Source organism: Leucopleurus acutus (genome assembly GCF_964270905.1).
Source record: "Leucopleurus acutus genome assembly, chromosome: 20".
NCBI lineage: Eukaryota > Metazoa > Chordata > Mammalia > Artiodactyla > Delphinidae > Leucopleurus > Leucopleurus acutus.
The window spans coordinates 39,538,515-39,552,831 of record NC_139162.1 but is presented as its reverse complement, the minus strand read 5'-3'; the positions used below and the strand labels follow the sequence as shown (position 1 = coordinate 39,552,831).

The following is a 14,317-nucleotide window of genomic DNA, read 5'->3' as shown; positions in this document are numbered from 1 at the left end:
TCTAGAAGGAGACCAAGCGGTAAGGGTTTGAAGGTCACTCATACAGGACATTTCAGAGGTGGTCAGGCCCCAGCTGCCAAGGCTCCCCCCACTCAGGGACTATTTTATGTAACACAGCAACTTTGCTGATGGATCACTACAATTTTTCAAGGCAAATTACTTAAAAAAAAACAACCCTAAAACACCTATTTTCGCAACAAATTTAACAGAATATATTTAGCAATAAAGAGAAACATGTATCTGTCTTGGTCTTCAAGGAAACAACCACTGCACACATTTTACATTGAACTAAACATAAGCAAGTTGGAAATTTTCCAAAATACCTCTCAAGATGATTGAAGACAACCAAGGGTGTCCGAAAACCACGATGACAACCACTGAGTTAAGAGTTTCGGGACATTACTGTAATGAAGAGACAAGAGCGCCACGGAGGGGACCTGTTTCATCGTACATCAAAAGCCTTTGGAACTGAGGTCAAACCAGAGGAAAGAAACTGGTGTCCGCCTAAGTTCCAGCCCAGCAAGGCACCTCCCAGGGGAGAGAATGGATCCTCTGCGGCATCCTCTAACCCCAAGGCCCAGAGTAAAACATCACTGTCTCCCCAGGGTGTGCCCTGCTCCCGGCAAAAGCTGAAACATGACCCCACCCTTTGAAAGCAAGTTACGAGGTAGAGAAAGCCAAGCGCACCCACTACCCACTTCCTCCTGCCAGCACCTGGCTGGGCACCCCCAAGAGGAGGGCCGGACCAGCCAGGGAGTCAGCTTGTGCTGTGCCTCCCACAACTCTCAGACACATGCCACATGTCACACAAAACCCCAAGGCTCACAGCAACAAAGAGGTGGGTCCCCCAAGAAGCCAGGCCCTGGACAACTTTCCCTTGGTGGGAAAAGAAAACAGGCCCGGGCACGTGAATTCCACCCACCGCTGCCCCTGCGCACAGCACGGCTCCCTTAGTGCCTTGGCCCACCCATCAGGTCGCTGTAGGGAGTGTTCAGGCATGCACCGTTTTGGAGTTCTGCAGCCTTTTTTAAAGATGTGGATCAGGGAGAGGATGGTGGCAAATCTCTGTGCTTAGCTCGGCCCTGTTTGTCACCAGCCAGGCACCCAGTTCCCCCTCTTGCCTCCCAGCACATATTAGAGGCACAATATTCATTTCTTACATTATGTTAACAAGCCCCATTATTACAGGGTTGTCTCAGTAACTAACCAGGACAGTCTTGGCTGGCTCCACACCTTTGCACCCACAGCATACCAGGACTTAGGTGAAAACAGTAAGTAAAATGCAATACAAAATAAATAAATGGAAATACAGCCCCAGGAAATTGAGTGCTCTCCTGACAAAGAAAAGCTACACCAGATCTGGCTCAGAATTAAGTGGAGAAGCCCAGCAGAGAGAAAAGCCACGTGCACACCGAGGAGGATCTGCTTTAGCTACACAGCTCCCAGGGGACCCCCGAGCCCTGCTCAGGTGCCTCGCCACTCAGGTTTTGCCCAAGAAAAAAAGGCCCAAAACTCTGCCCAAGACCTGCTCCCCTGAGCTCTTTAGGGAGGGCTCACGGCTTCCTGAGAAGGGCTTTCCAGATGGCGCCTGGTGGCAGCAGTGCCAAACTCCACAGCTTAAGTAAATGTTGCCGTCGCCCCGTCCTGCCAGGAAAAGGCATGGGGGACCCAAGGCTCCTCTCAGCTGCTGTGACGCTTGCTTCCTGGAGAGAACAGAGAGCCCCCCACCACCTGCCCCGCACCCTGCTGGGGAGGCCCCTTTCCTCAAGCATTTGCGATCCTCACTGCACCCCCTCGTTCCTCCTCAACACGCCAGCCCGGCCCCCACAGGCGGTGGAGGCGCTGTCACATGCCGACAGAGGAGAGGGAGGTGAGGAACCCAGAAGGGTGGCAAGTAGGCCCAAGGGTCACAGGTGGCAACGGTTCCAGCCCAATCACCACGAATTTGGGGACGTTTATACAAATCCAGTCTCCTGATCTCTGCAGGTGTTTCTCCACCCCCACCATCAACGCTCCAAAACAGCTCGACAGTTATGGGAGTTAGGGCTCACGCCTCTTCCAACCTCACGTACTCAGAACGCTGCAAAGTTCTTCCCACATGGATCTCCCTCTGCTCTCCATCTCAACATCCCCAAGTATCCCAGCGGTCTCCCCCTAGGGTCCAGGGGAATATTGAAGGCCAGTAAAACAGGAGGCTTGTTGAAGCTTGTCCCTGTTTCCACCCCTGAGACAAGGGCCACCTACTAGAACTTAACCCTCTCAGGAGTGTGCTTCTTATAAGGGGGCACAGAGCTCCACGCCAGTGAAGGGATTCGAAGGCACAAGCAGCCTGACGGAGAAGGGGTCTGGTGAACCCAAGCTGCCCTGCAAACAGAGGCTGTCCCTGCTCTGCAGCAGCGGCCGCTGGCAGTACTGACATATTGGGCCTACGTTCCCAGGTACCGAATGGCATATAGCAAGAGAGTGGGTGGATGAAAGGTAGCTCATGACACCTGCTTTTGACCAACAAGCAGAGGCCACACTGTGGCCATTTGCAAAGCAAACTGCTAATTCCAGCCCCAACACACCCGAGGTGGTGGCCAGGACCTGAGCCCGAACCTCCCATTCCAGTTAATGGCAATCACGCAGCTAACGCTTCATGCTCCATTTTGAAAACTGACTGCTTAATTCTTAGCCTCATTGTAACCTGTCCTTAGCTAATCCGTGTTTTTCTTATTACCATTAAATTTAGATTTCAATGAACGTTTGTTCCTTGTGTTAACAGGAGTACAGAAGGAGCACACAGTGGGCACCTAGGGCTCCCTGAGCTCTCCGGGCAGGAGCGCAGCATCCGTAGGAGCACAGGAAGGATGTGAAGGTGGGCAGAGTGGGGCTAGACTAAAGCAGGGCTCCAGTGACCCTGCAGCAGGAGTCCATCACTCAGACAGAAGACGGTGTCCTGGTAATCTGGGAATCCCCAGGAACGTATAGGAGAGAGGCTTCGCTTCTGGGATCTCGTGTCACACATCTTTTATATCACACTCCCAATCCGAGGACTTTCAGAGCCAGAACAATTTCTCTCTTTCTGAAATGCTAAGTGACAGCACCATCGGGCAGCCCCGTGGAAGTGGGCTTTACAGCTCCGCGCAAAGGGGTGAGAGAGACAGCCAAGGCCCCAGAGTGGCACTGAGTGTTCCCAGGCACAAGACAACCAAAGGGCACAGAGTGACGGGAAGTTTATAAAAAGGAGCTGCTGTCAGGCATCCGACCCCCACACGGGAGGACGGTGAGGTGAATCAGCATCTGAGGGCTACTGTTCCCCAGCTCCAGCACCATGCCCTGTGGGCGGACCGCCCCCAGATCCAGCGGAAAGGTGGGAGACCAGAGGGAGCCCACCTGGACCCCTGACCTCTGCCCCATTGGACACGCCCCAGGAGCCAGCCTGAATCTGGCCAGCCTATTAGCCCAGGCGGGGCCAGCTCCCGGGAGGCAGGGCCAGCCAGCATCTGCCCAGGCAGGGCTTCAGCACACACAGCCGAGCCTCCGTAAATCTCCACAAACACGGTGGCCGCCTGCACACACTTCCACATCGGGACGGAAAGGCTGCATATGGCGCTCAGTTTTAACAGCTGAGCTTTAAAAAAGTGCAGCTTTTCATCTCACTGAACCAGCTCCCAAATTAAAGGGTGGGGGAGGGAGAGAGAGGGGGAAGGAAAAAGGGGAAGCCAGAGTGGGCAGCGGGAACCTTCCATGCTGAATTTGATTTACAAGGAATTTCAGACTAGTATCCGCTCAGAATTCTCCCCCTGGAAAATGAAATAATGTTCCCTGTTTGTCATCCCCAAGTTTACTAATTTCAAGTTTTTAATTTCATCTTTTAAAAAATAATTTGTTTTTCTTTCTTCTGTTTTTAATAAAAAATGAAGGAGTCTATCAATGAGGAAATCACTCACATACCTTAGATTGGGTTAATGATTTTTAAGTAAATTTTAAATGGGATTCTTGTTTTCCAAAGTTCTGCTCAGCAAAGAGATTAGTGGCCACAATGCCCAGGGGGCGTCCCCTGGTCCTTTTAATTCCCTGCCTGGAGGTGGAAGGTGCTGGGAGAGGAACGGGAGGGAGAAGCCTGATAGGGAAGTTTTCCTGGAATTGCCTGGAAACTTTTACTTTCTGTTTCCTCTGCTGATAATGACTGTCTTCGGCTCTGCAGCCAGCTCCCCTCTCTCCCTCCCAGCCCCCTGTTGCTGCATGCCATCCCCAAGCTCCAGTATAAAGTTTGGCTTTTGCAGCAGGAAGCAGCTGGGCCAAGCAACCAGCGAATGATAATGACCTCAGAAATCTGCTGTTCGCTCGGCAACAATAGGGTGCTCAGTCTACTGGAAAATTGTGTTCATCAGCTAACTCTGCTCAGTTACTAATTGACATTGCCAAATATTTTAAGAACAATTGGAATGCACAAGCAAAAAAAAAAAAAAAAGAAGATCTTAATCCTCAGACTTAAATTTTTTCTTTTTCTTTTTTTCCCTTCTTTTGGGTGCCCGGATTTGTTTGTGCAGAGCAGGCAGTGGTTATCATGAATGGGGGCAGGGAGGAGGAGCCACATGAGAAAAAGAGGTGGAAAAGAAAGAAAATCTATCATATCACTAGACACCCGATGTAAATGCAAGGGAGCTCGGGATAAAGGCCTTTGATGCTGTGGTCAATGGGCCAGCACAGGATGGAGACCCAGCATTTCAGGAATGCAGCTCAGGCAACAAAAGAAGACCCCGCAAGGCTTCCAGCCCAGCTGATCAAATAATCCTTGTCCATCTCAAAATATTATACCAGAAGTAGCAGGGGTTAACAATATTTTCATCTTTGCATCTGTTCCTGGCTTTCCGTTGATCATGTAACTTAGCCGACTTTAATGAACAGAGGGTCAACACATTCAATTACCCCTTTCCCACCATCAACACTTCAATTAGCCCCTCTCCAAAATTATGGGGAATGCAGAAGGTAACTGCCCTGTTGGATATAATGAACAGTATCGTTTCTTAGTACGTTAAGTTTTAATCATTCTGACCATGATTTCCAAAGCAAAATCTAAAGAAACAGAACTTTGGTCGTCTTCTGACTCAGGGTAAAGCTCGAATTGGAGCACAGTCTTAGACGAGGTTTTAGGGAAAGATGCAGAGATTAATGCCATCGGAGCATTTGCACGCAAGCCAGAAATGAGGGAGCATCAAAACAGCTGCCCCACTTTCTAAATGTCATAAAAGAGTAAAATTTATAAGCTGCTGCTTTCCAAATAGTTTCCCTTTGCATCGTACACGGAGGAAGAAATGACATCTACTATGGTGTGAAATTATTGGTAAGTCAAATCAACAACAACAACAAATATAAAACAAAGGGGAAAGATGGGGAAGTGATCTGTATGACTGGTCTTGTCCATTTTCTGTTAGAAAATATGACCTCTCAATTTGTCAAAGGTCCTAGTTTTCACAGTTGATCTTAAGCTTGGTTCTCAGCAGTTTGGAGAGCCAAAGAACAAACACATTTTCTGGTTCACTGGAATCATTTTCACATGTTCACTGATTCAAACATTCTTTTGCTCACATAACAAACAGCTGCATCCCACATTAGCCTAGCCAGTGACAGTCGCCCATCTCGGCAATAACTGTTTGATTGCAAACTTGACCCCTTCTTCGTCTCGGTCTGAGCAAGACATTTTTAAACAGCCACTCCGTTCCAATCCTCCTTTGCAAAGAATTACATCTGATAACAAAGGACGTCTCTGCCACTCATTGTAAGCCTTCTTCTGGAGATCTGTTCTAAGAGGCTCTCTGTAAAAAGGTTTTTTATGATGAATTCAGAACTACTATCATGTTAAGAGCAGCGATTTATAAAGAAGAATTCATTGGTTAAGATCTGAAAAAATAGTTTCTCAGGCCCTACTGACCCAGTTTTCAACAAAAAAAGAATCAAGTGATGCAAATTAAGTTTTAAGACATTGTTATGCAGTCTGAGAAATTTGTAAAACCGTGTTTTTGCAGTTATTTCTTAATAGAAGCCTTAATAAGTACTTCTTTCTTTACTTAAGGGCTTAAAGATTGTTTTTTTCTCCCCTTCACCTTGCAGGTTTCTCTCTAACAGGTAATAATAAAATACCTATTGTGTCAAGATTTTTATTTAAATGCTTATTTTAATCACACTTTATACAAGTCAGACTTGTTGAAATAAGAGGGAAGACTAACCCGATTTGGTTAAGGGTCCTAATCCCAGGAAAACCTGAATGGCCCAGGCGTGCGGCTGATTTGGGCTGCATATTGGTATGCCATCAATTTTCCTACTTAGTCAGAAAATTATGGAAGTGTCTAATTTGAATATGAAGAAAACAAAGAAGTCAACCAGAAATGAAAGAATCTGTATTCACAATTGTACGATACTTCAGTGAGGGAAATAAAAGTGAGAAGATAACCGCAATTCAAGTATAATTCTCCTTTGAGTCCCAATCCTGGTTGGTTCTTTTAGGCAAAAATGGGCTTTTTTCAACTGAGTATTTAGAGATATGGAAACAACAGAGATAGGAATAGCATGAGGCTATCACTTGGCCAGAAGGTGAGAAAAACACGGTAAACACGTCATTATTAGAGCCGAACATTTGGTGTCGGAATATTCTGCTGAGACCTTTTCATTTCAGCAGGGCTGGGAGAGGGAGGAAAATCTGTCAGTGTTAACTCCACGTCACTCCAAAAACTTAGGAAAGCCCGTATGCGCGCTGCTTTCTGCCCCAGAAAGGTCCCACATCCCCCAAACCGTGAGATGACACTCCGCAGGGAGAGGGGACCTCCTCACAGGAGGCCAGAAGTAATCCCTCCTGACAGTAGGACACCTGGCACTTTGCTGCCTTGGTGCACAATGATCATCTCAGAATCCCTGCCGTCAGGCAGTGACACCGGAAAACCCTTCCCTTGCAAGTTTTGGGCGGTGGTCACTCCAGGCAGTGTGGCCTAGCCCTCCGTGGTGCTGGAGTTCCTCATTAAACTCTTCCAGAGCGTCACTGAAGTGAATTGCAAACAAGGCTAGGACTCCAGGTGGAGACAGTGTGTTTCATGGGTGTTTAAGCAGTGGCATTAAGGGCTATCGGAATCTCTGGAATGTGCAGTGCAGATTTATGTGTCTTAACAATTCTTTACTGGTTTGTAATAAGCCACCAGACTCACACTTTATTTTAATACTAATTTTGTCCTGGAAGAAGGGTATACTGAAGCATGACAATAACAACACAACTAAGCTGGCATCTACTTAATAAGTGTGGTGGTGAATTGCCTCTAATACTGAAATATTTATTGAAACTGAGAAGGGAAAAAAAAAGAAAAGGGGAAAAAAACTTTTAAAAAATTACCCTCAACAGTGTGCTGCCACATCTTTAACAGTGGGCAACGCAGTGCCTTGAGGTGCCTCAAACTGTCTTTCATTTTCTAGACTTAATGGCTGATTGCAGAAATCAATGTTGCCATTAGTAACAGGGTATTTGTTATGGCATGATTTCCTCTGTTGTTAGGCTGCAGAATGATTACAGTATTAGCGAAATGCTTTCTTTATAAAGGGCTAGAGATATAACTTTCAATTTACTGTCCATTAGTAAGGGGCTTTGGAAATATGAAGGCAACAAGCTTACCTGCTGTTAGGTAGTGATTTTAATTTAGCTGTCTTAGGCTAGTGAGTTTTTTTTTTCCTTTCTTTCTTTCTTTTTTTTTTTTCCTCAAACTGGGCCAGGAAGCTTCAGCATTTCACAGACATTTTGATGACAGATTTTCTGCTTTGCTATTTTAGACCCCAAAGCTGTATCGCCCGTGTAACACAGTACAATTTAAGACATGAAGTCGCGCATCTGTGTTTCAAACCTCTGTGCTTCTCCAAACGATCAGAGGAGAATGGTGTGGTTCTTCAGGTTAGAGGCACCTGAGCCAAGCTGTACTTTTGAAAGGGGGCCGGAGAGAGGTTTGGTCTAGGGAGAGGCAGTGAGGGGCCCAAATGACAGAATTATGGGCATACACTTGGGGGGAGAGACGGTGAGGGTCTGAACTTACACATTCACATCCACGGATGGAGCCAAACAGCAGCTCCCGGGTTCCAGGGGTGATGGTGGACGGGGGTCAGGGCATGAAATGGGGCCAGGTAATCACAGGGGAGGGTAGGCTATCCCAGCTGGCAAACATAAACAACCGGCCATCTCCACCACACGGGAGGAGGATCAGCTTACTTTCCTGGTGGCCAGTGTTCAAGGGAAGGTCAAAGAGTTGAAAAGATAGCCTTCCCTTGAGGCGGGGCAGACAGGCAAGGTCCACATACAGCACAAAGCCACGGTGAACTCAGAGCTGACTCTGAAGGGCAGCGAGGACCCTTCCCCACAGAGGCTGGTGCAGAACCAGGCCCCGGGGCAGGGAGGGCCCTTGCGCCAGCCACCGCTCCCCCATCTCCCCTGGCAACCTACCTGAGGAGGACGGCGAGGAGGGGTGTGGGCTGTCCTCCTGGGCGCTCCCGGTCTGCGAGAGCCCGCCTCCGACCCCGCTCTCCTCAGTGACGTTGGAGGAGCCGGGCGTGGTGGAGCGGCTCACCGACTGGGATTCCTGGTCACTGCCCGAGCCGCGCCGCTCATCGGGGCCCCCGTGCAGCCCGTCCTCGTCGCCCTTGCGGTCCCGCTTGTGGACGCGGGAGTGCACGACCACCTGGTGGTAGGTGCGGAACACTCGGCCACAGTCCGGGCACTCGGTGGGCTTCTCCTTCAGACTCCCGGGACCCTGCAGGTTGTACTCGAGAGCCTGGTGCAGCCCATGTGACAAAAAATCCCGACTGCCTTCCAAAGGGTCGAGCGTATTTGGCAGGTCTCTCTGATTGCCCGCTTTAGTGCTGTGAACCAAATCAGCAGGCATTTTCTGCTTGGAGCCATCTGCTCCCACTAACACGTACTCCCGCTTCTCCTTATCAAACAGAACTCCGGCGTTCGCCAAGGTGTCTTCGTGGTTGCGCTGTAGCTGGTGCTCTTTAGACAAGAAGCCGTGCTCCATGGCCATGCCCCTGGCCATGAGCTGCCACGCCTGGTAGCTGTTCACGGGGTCCATCTCGGCAGCTTTCGCCGCTGCCTGCAACCGCTCGATGCAGCTGGATTTCAACGGTGGCACAAGGTTGAGGCATCCCAGGAGGGAGTGCTTGTCACCCTCGGGGACGCCATGGGCCATGCTGGAGATGGGGGTCAGCAGCTTCCCCACAACCTCCTTCTCCTTCACGGGCATCTCGCCTTTGCCGTAGAGCTGGCTGGGCTCGCTCAGGCTGGCTTTGTCGGCAGCCATGAATGAGCCGCTCTGCAGGCAGGAGAGGTACCTGGAGTACAGGTTGGCGTGGGCCTCTTGGGACATGCCGCCCATGGGCACAGGCACCTCGGCATCGCTAGGGGACTTGTTCTTCACTGACAGCTTGTTGAGGTGGACCTTCATGTGGTTCTTCAGGAACCAGGGCTCTTTGAAGCGCCGGCCGCAGATCTGGCAGCAGTGCTCGAAGGAGTCTTTGTGCTTCCGCATGTGGCCCTTCAGGAACCACGCCTGGCTGAACACCTGTCCGCAAACCTCACAGCGGAACTCGTTGGCCGACTGCTCCCCGCCGCCGTTGGGGCCCTGGCCCTGGGCCGACTCAGCCGTGATGTGGGCCTTCTCCACGTGGCTGATGAGCTCCTCCTCTTGCGAGGCAGCGAAGTCGCACAGCGTGCACTTGTAGGGCTTGTGCAGGATGCGGATGTGGCGGTCCAGCTCCTCCCTCTTCTTGAACTTGCCCTTGCAGAAGGTGCAGCGGAAGCCAGCAGCGGGGGTCGCTGAGTCCTCCTGCACACTGGCCGGCTTGGGCGAGGGCACCGGGTTGGCCACGTCGGGCACGCTGTGGTTGGTGGGCAGGGCCAGGTTGCAGGCGGCCAGCGGGGTCTGCTGGGCGTGCGGCAGGGGCTTCAAGTCCGGCCGGGGCTGCAGCAGGCTGCTCTTCATCTGCTTGTCCCGCAGGATGGCCCTCTCCTCCAGCTCGTGCAGCAGGCGGTTCTCCTCGCGCACCCGCCCGCGCCCCTTCCCCAGGTTGCCCAGCTTGTGGGTCCGCAGGTGAATCTTGAGGTTCCCTTTCTGTGCCGCCCGGTGGTCGCAGTACGGGCACTTGAAGGGCTTCTCGCCAGTGTGAGTGCGCATGTGCAGGGAGAGGATGCTGTTGAAGCGGAAACGTTTGCCGCACAAAGGGCACGGGTACTTGCGGTTTTTGCGGGCGTCGTCCTCGATATCGCTCATCTGGGACATGATGCCCAGGTTCTGCCCGTTGAGGAACTGCTGCAGGTCCACCCGCCCATTGAGGCTGGTGTCCACATCCCGGCCCAGCTGGTTGGCCAGGAGCGCCATCTGACTGCCCATGGGCTGGCCACTCATGGGCACGTGGGCCTTCTCGTCGAGGGGAACCGGGGTCTTCTCCTCTGGGTTGGGCCGTGGATGCAGCTCGGGGAAAGCATGGCTGAGCTGGGAGGTGATCTGGTGCAACTTCTGACTCATGGCATACTGGCCGTTGAGGACGGGGCTGCTCAGATGGGGCTCAGCTTCCGGCGCCGCCGAGGACACTCCAAGGCACAGACTGGCTTCTTCCATCCCTAAAAATAAAAAGAGAGTTCAGATCTGTGCCAGGTACCGTGGCGCAGCGAATCAACAGCATCAGCTGGTGGGGAATTTGCATTTCATGCCTTACCTACACAGAATAATGCTAAGGAATTATAGTCAAAAACAATAATAAAAAAATGAATTATTAAATGCCAATTATGCAATATGGCACTGCTCCTCCAATTTGTTTTGGCGATAGATCGTCTTCCTTGTATTTTCTATTTACAGACTGCAATTATTCATTCACATTTAAATTATTAATGTTTTACCACTTTCAACACCTAATAACAAATCAAGGGTCTACGTGTTAAACTTTTCCTCCTCTGCCCCCTTGTAGCACCTGCACCTGTTGGTCCAGTTCAAAGTTTGCCATAGAGCAGAATGGCTTTAACTGCAAGACCAAACTGACTCACTTGGAACTTTTGTTTCTGGTTACTATATTCGATATGTTCGCCAGTCGGAGATGAAAGAGATTATTTTATGATTTGGCAAAAAAAAAAAAGAAAAAAATCCAACGCAGTGGCACGATATTTACTGGTACATAATAAAACAAGATAATGTTTGGGGAAAAAATAAAGTAAAGGACAGGCTTTAGAACAATAAAAGGGATTTTGCTTTAGTCAACAAAAAGTGCAGTAATATCTCATTAAGCTGATTAGTATGCTGCTTAGAAACAGTACTAGGTGCTGTAACACATGATTATAATCATAAAAATCCTTCAGTGTTTGCAAGGAAGCATTAACGAGGTATATTAAATTTTAAGGAGACTGCAAGTAGCGGCTTTGCAAACCTCAGAGATTAAGATTTAACCCTTATGTTACGAAACACTGTTATTTTGTCGTTTGGTAACTGTGCCCATCAAAAGAAGTATAAATTACCTCGTGATGGAATTTTAGTGGATTGTTGAGACTGCTCAAATTTGGGTAGGGGGTAAAGACTTACATCACAGAGCGCGCTTTCCCTGTCCTTCAACTGGCATGATATCTGCGGCAGGGACTGTGATTGGGCTTAAAAGATCTTTTATAGAACTAGATAAAAACCAATTAAAATCCAGGGACGATGCCATAAGAAGTCTCAACCAAGTTTGAGTGTTTTTAATAACTTTCCCAATATACAGTAATGAGTACAAATTGTACCTGCAGTATGTGTTTTGCAGAAAATTAGAACTCAAAGCTGTTTGTTAAACACTAACACTCAAAGCTGGTCTGCATAATTGGCTTTAATAGTCCTCCCTGCCCCTCTCCAGCTTGTGCAGAATGGCTGAAGCCAGGGCATTCGGGGGTGGGGCAGAGGGAACAGCTCCCTCCACATCAGAGCATGTGGGGAGCTCAACTCTGACAGGCAATGAATCCACGCCTGGGCTCCTTCTATTTCTAGATCTGCCTTCCACTTGAAGGAGTCCAAATTTGTTTCCTGCCACTGGAACAGTTATTGCACATCCATCCCCTTTGTATCGCAATGTTTAGATGCGTTGGCCAGCCAGGTGGTCCAGGAGTACCGCTTAACCCCAGCCAGGACTGATTGCTGGGCCAAGCGATTCCTCAGGGGGACCTGTGGGGACAGAGCTCAACTGTGGAGGAAGCACATTCAGCCCCGGTGGGGTCTGCTGCCTGTTGGGCGTCCTGCCAGGCAGACCATGCGTGGATGGAGGGTCTCCGATGGGAGACCTGACTTCCTTGGCAAGAAGACAGAGGCTGTGAGTCTGTCTTGCAGGAGTGAGAGAAACTGCAACCATGGTGCAGGGCTGACTGTCCATGAACAACTATACACACTCACACACACATACAGGCACACGGTCACTTGCAGTAAATGAGTGTTTCCAATTTCCATCTTTTCTTTTTTTCTCTGGTGGCAGACTACACTTAAAAAAAAAAAAAAAGAAACCACTTTGGAGCCTGGTCAGAAAGGAGTAATTTCTCATGGAGATTCTTACATTCATTCAACAAAGTTGCTGAGTTTCCACTGTGTGCCAGGTCCTGTCCTTGGCACTGAAGACGCACTGGTGGACAACAAGACTGTCCAGCCCCCGCACTCATGGCACCCGCTGACCAGCGGGGAGGAGCAGGCCCAGTGTGAGAAGTTGCTGGGGCAGGACTGGGGCCTGGAAGGGCCCTGTCTAGCGCTGTTTCTCCACCTTCAAGCCCCATCCAGCTGCACTGGCTCCTCTCCTGAGCAAACATGGATCATGACCCTGAAGCCACTTGGGAGCGCTCAGAATTCCACCCAAGAGCTCTGAGGAAGTTTGGAAAGTCCAAAGCCAACATGGATGGGCCACTTCCAAAGGCTGCCCGGTTGGCCAGCTCAGAAGACATGAATCCAGGAAGATGGGCTATTTTCAGGTTACTGCTGCTGAGCTGACGCCAGTTCGGCAGGAGGGAGAGGAAGCTGAATGTGCAAATACAGCAAGACTGCAAATCAGGTTGGATGCGCCGCATCAAGTTGAAGACCACCCCCCACCCAGTCACGCCGTGCAGGTAACAACAGCTCAACTTGTCAAATAACGAACATGGGGTGTTTTCAAGTTAGGTTTGGATATGGAATTCTTTTATTATGCTCAAAAAATTTTTTTTCAGAGTCAACAAAGCTTTTTTTAACCCCCTTTAAGCCACAGGTCTTCAGGTGCCATTGTTGAACTCAGAAAGTTCGAGAATGTGCAAAGGCACAGGTGGCTCCTTCCCCCCAAACAGGTCTCAACTCACATATCCCCTTCTCACAAAGGCCCTCCATGTCCACCTTGTCACAGAAAACTTGATCCCCGCAGCCTCTCTCTACACCATCACCTTACTTTCTTCTTCATGGGACTTACCACTGGGGCAGTTTTCTTGTTGGCCCTTTTACAGACGTGCTTTGCTTCCATGCGGGCAGGCTCATGTCTGCCTTGGTCACAGATAAAGCCTCAGGGCCTAGAGCAGAGCTGGCTCATTGTAGGTTCAGGACGTTCTAACTGAATGGATGAGTGAACAGACCCTATAAACACAGCCCATAAAAGAAGGCTAACCTGTAGTAGAACCACTTTCACTCCAACTTCATGGGATTCAAATTCAGCTTTTGCAGAAGTCCTTGAACACCCAACAATCCGAATCTGTCAGAGTCAGAAGGGTCTTGGGCTCCCACCCAGAACCTGGGGGTCCAGAAACAGCCAAGGGAGAGCCACACCCCGACACCAGCTCTTTCAACTATACGTACCCACAGTGGCCATCTGGGCTTGGACCACTTCTGATGGCCCAGCCGCTGGCACTAGGAGACAGAGAGCAATCAACCCCTTCAGAACTTGATCATCCATCCTGGGGTCCATGGGGGAACCCAGAATTTCAGTAGAGCTAGCCAGCTCACCAGAAGATGCTCTGAGGATTACGGCCCTCAGCCCCTCTAATGAGCCCCAGCAAAGCCTGTGCCGAGCCCCACAGAGAGGCAGGGCCACGCCTGGAGATCATCTCAGAAAGCTCTGTGAGACCTGACACCCTGTGATTCCACGAGTAGGTGCAGGTGCTGCCGTGGGTCAGTCATAACCAACGCCAGCTGCTAGACTCAGAGCAAGGAAGGGGAGTGTGAGTTCCTGGAAAGAGCAAGGGGTAATTGGTGTGCTGTCCCTGGGCCAAGGCAGCCGAGGCAGGACGAGCTGGCCCCAGGCCCGGCTTGGGACTCGCAAAACCTGGGTCGGCCCCAATTTCTCCAGGCTT

The 14,317-nt window shown here is 50.1% G+C and overlaps 1 protein-coding gene across 2 annotated transcripts in view; it reads right to left on the bottom strand.

Annotated features, from left to right (window-relative positions):
• ZNF536 (zinc finger protein 536) overlaps window positions 1–14,317 on the bottom strand; it is a gene marked incomplete at both ends in the record, with an annotated part of 235,588 nt that overhangs the window by 218,840 nt on the left and 2,431 nt on the right. Inside the window, one exon of one of the 2 annotated variants that reach the window (XM_082862443.1) lies at window positions 8,456–10,630. In XM_082862443.1, the coding sequence (XP_082718569.1) occupies window positions 8,456–10,630 (2,175 nt within the window). Of the gene's footprint in view, window positions 1–8,455; window positions 10,631–14,317 lie in introns of those variants that run through there. The other variant, XM_082862444.1, reaches the window with a different exon arrangement.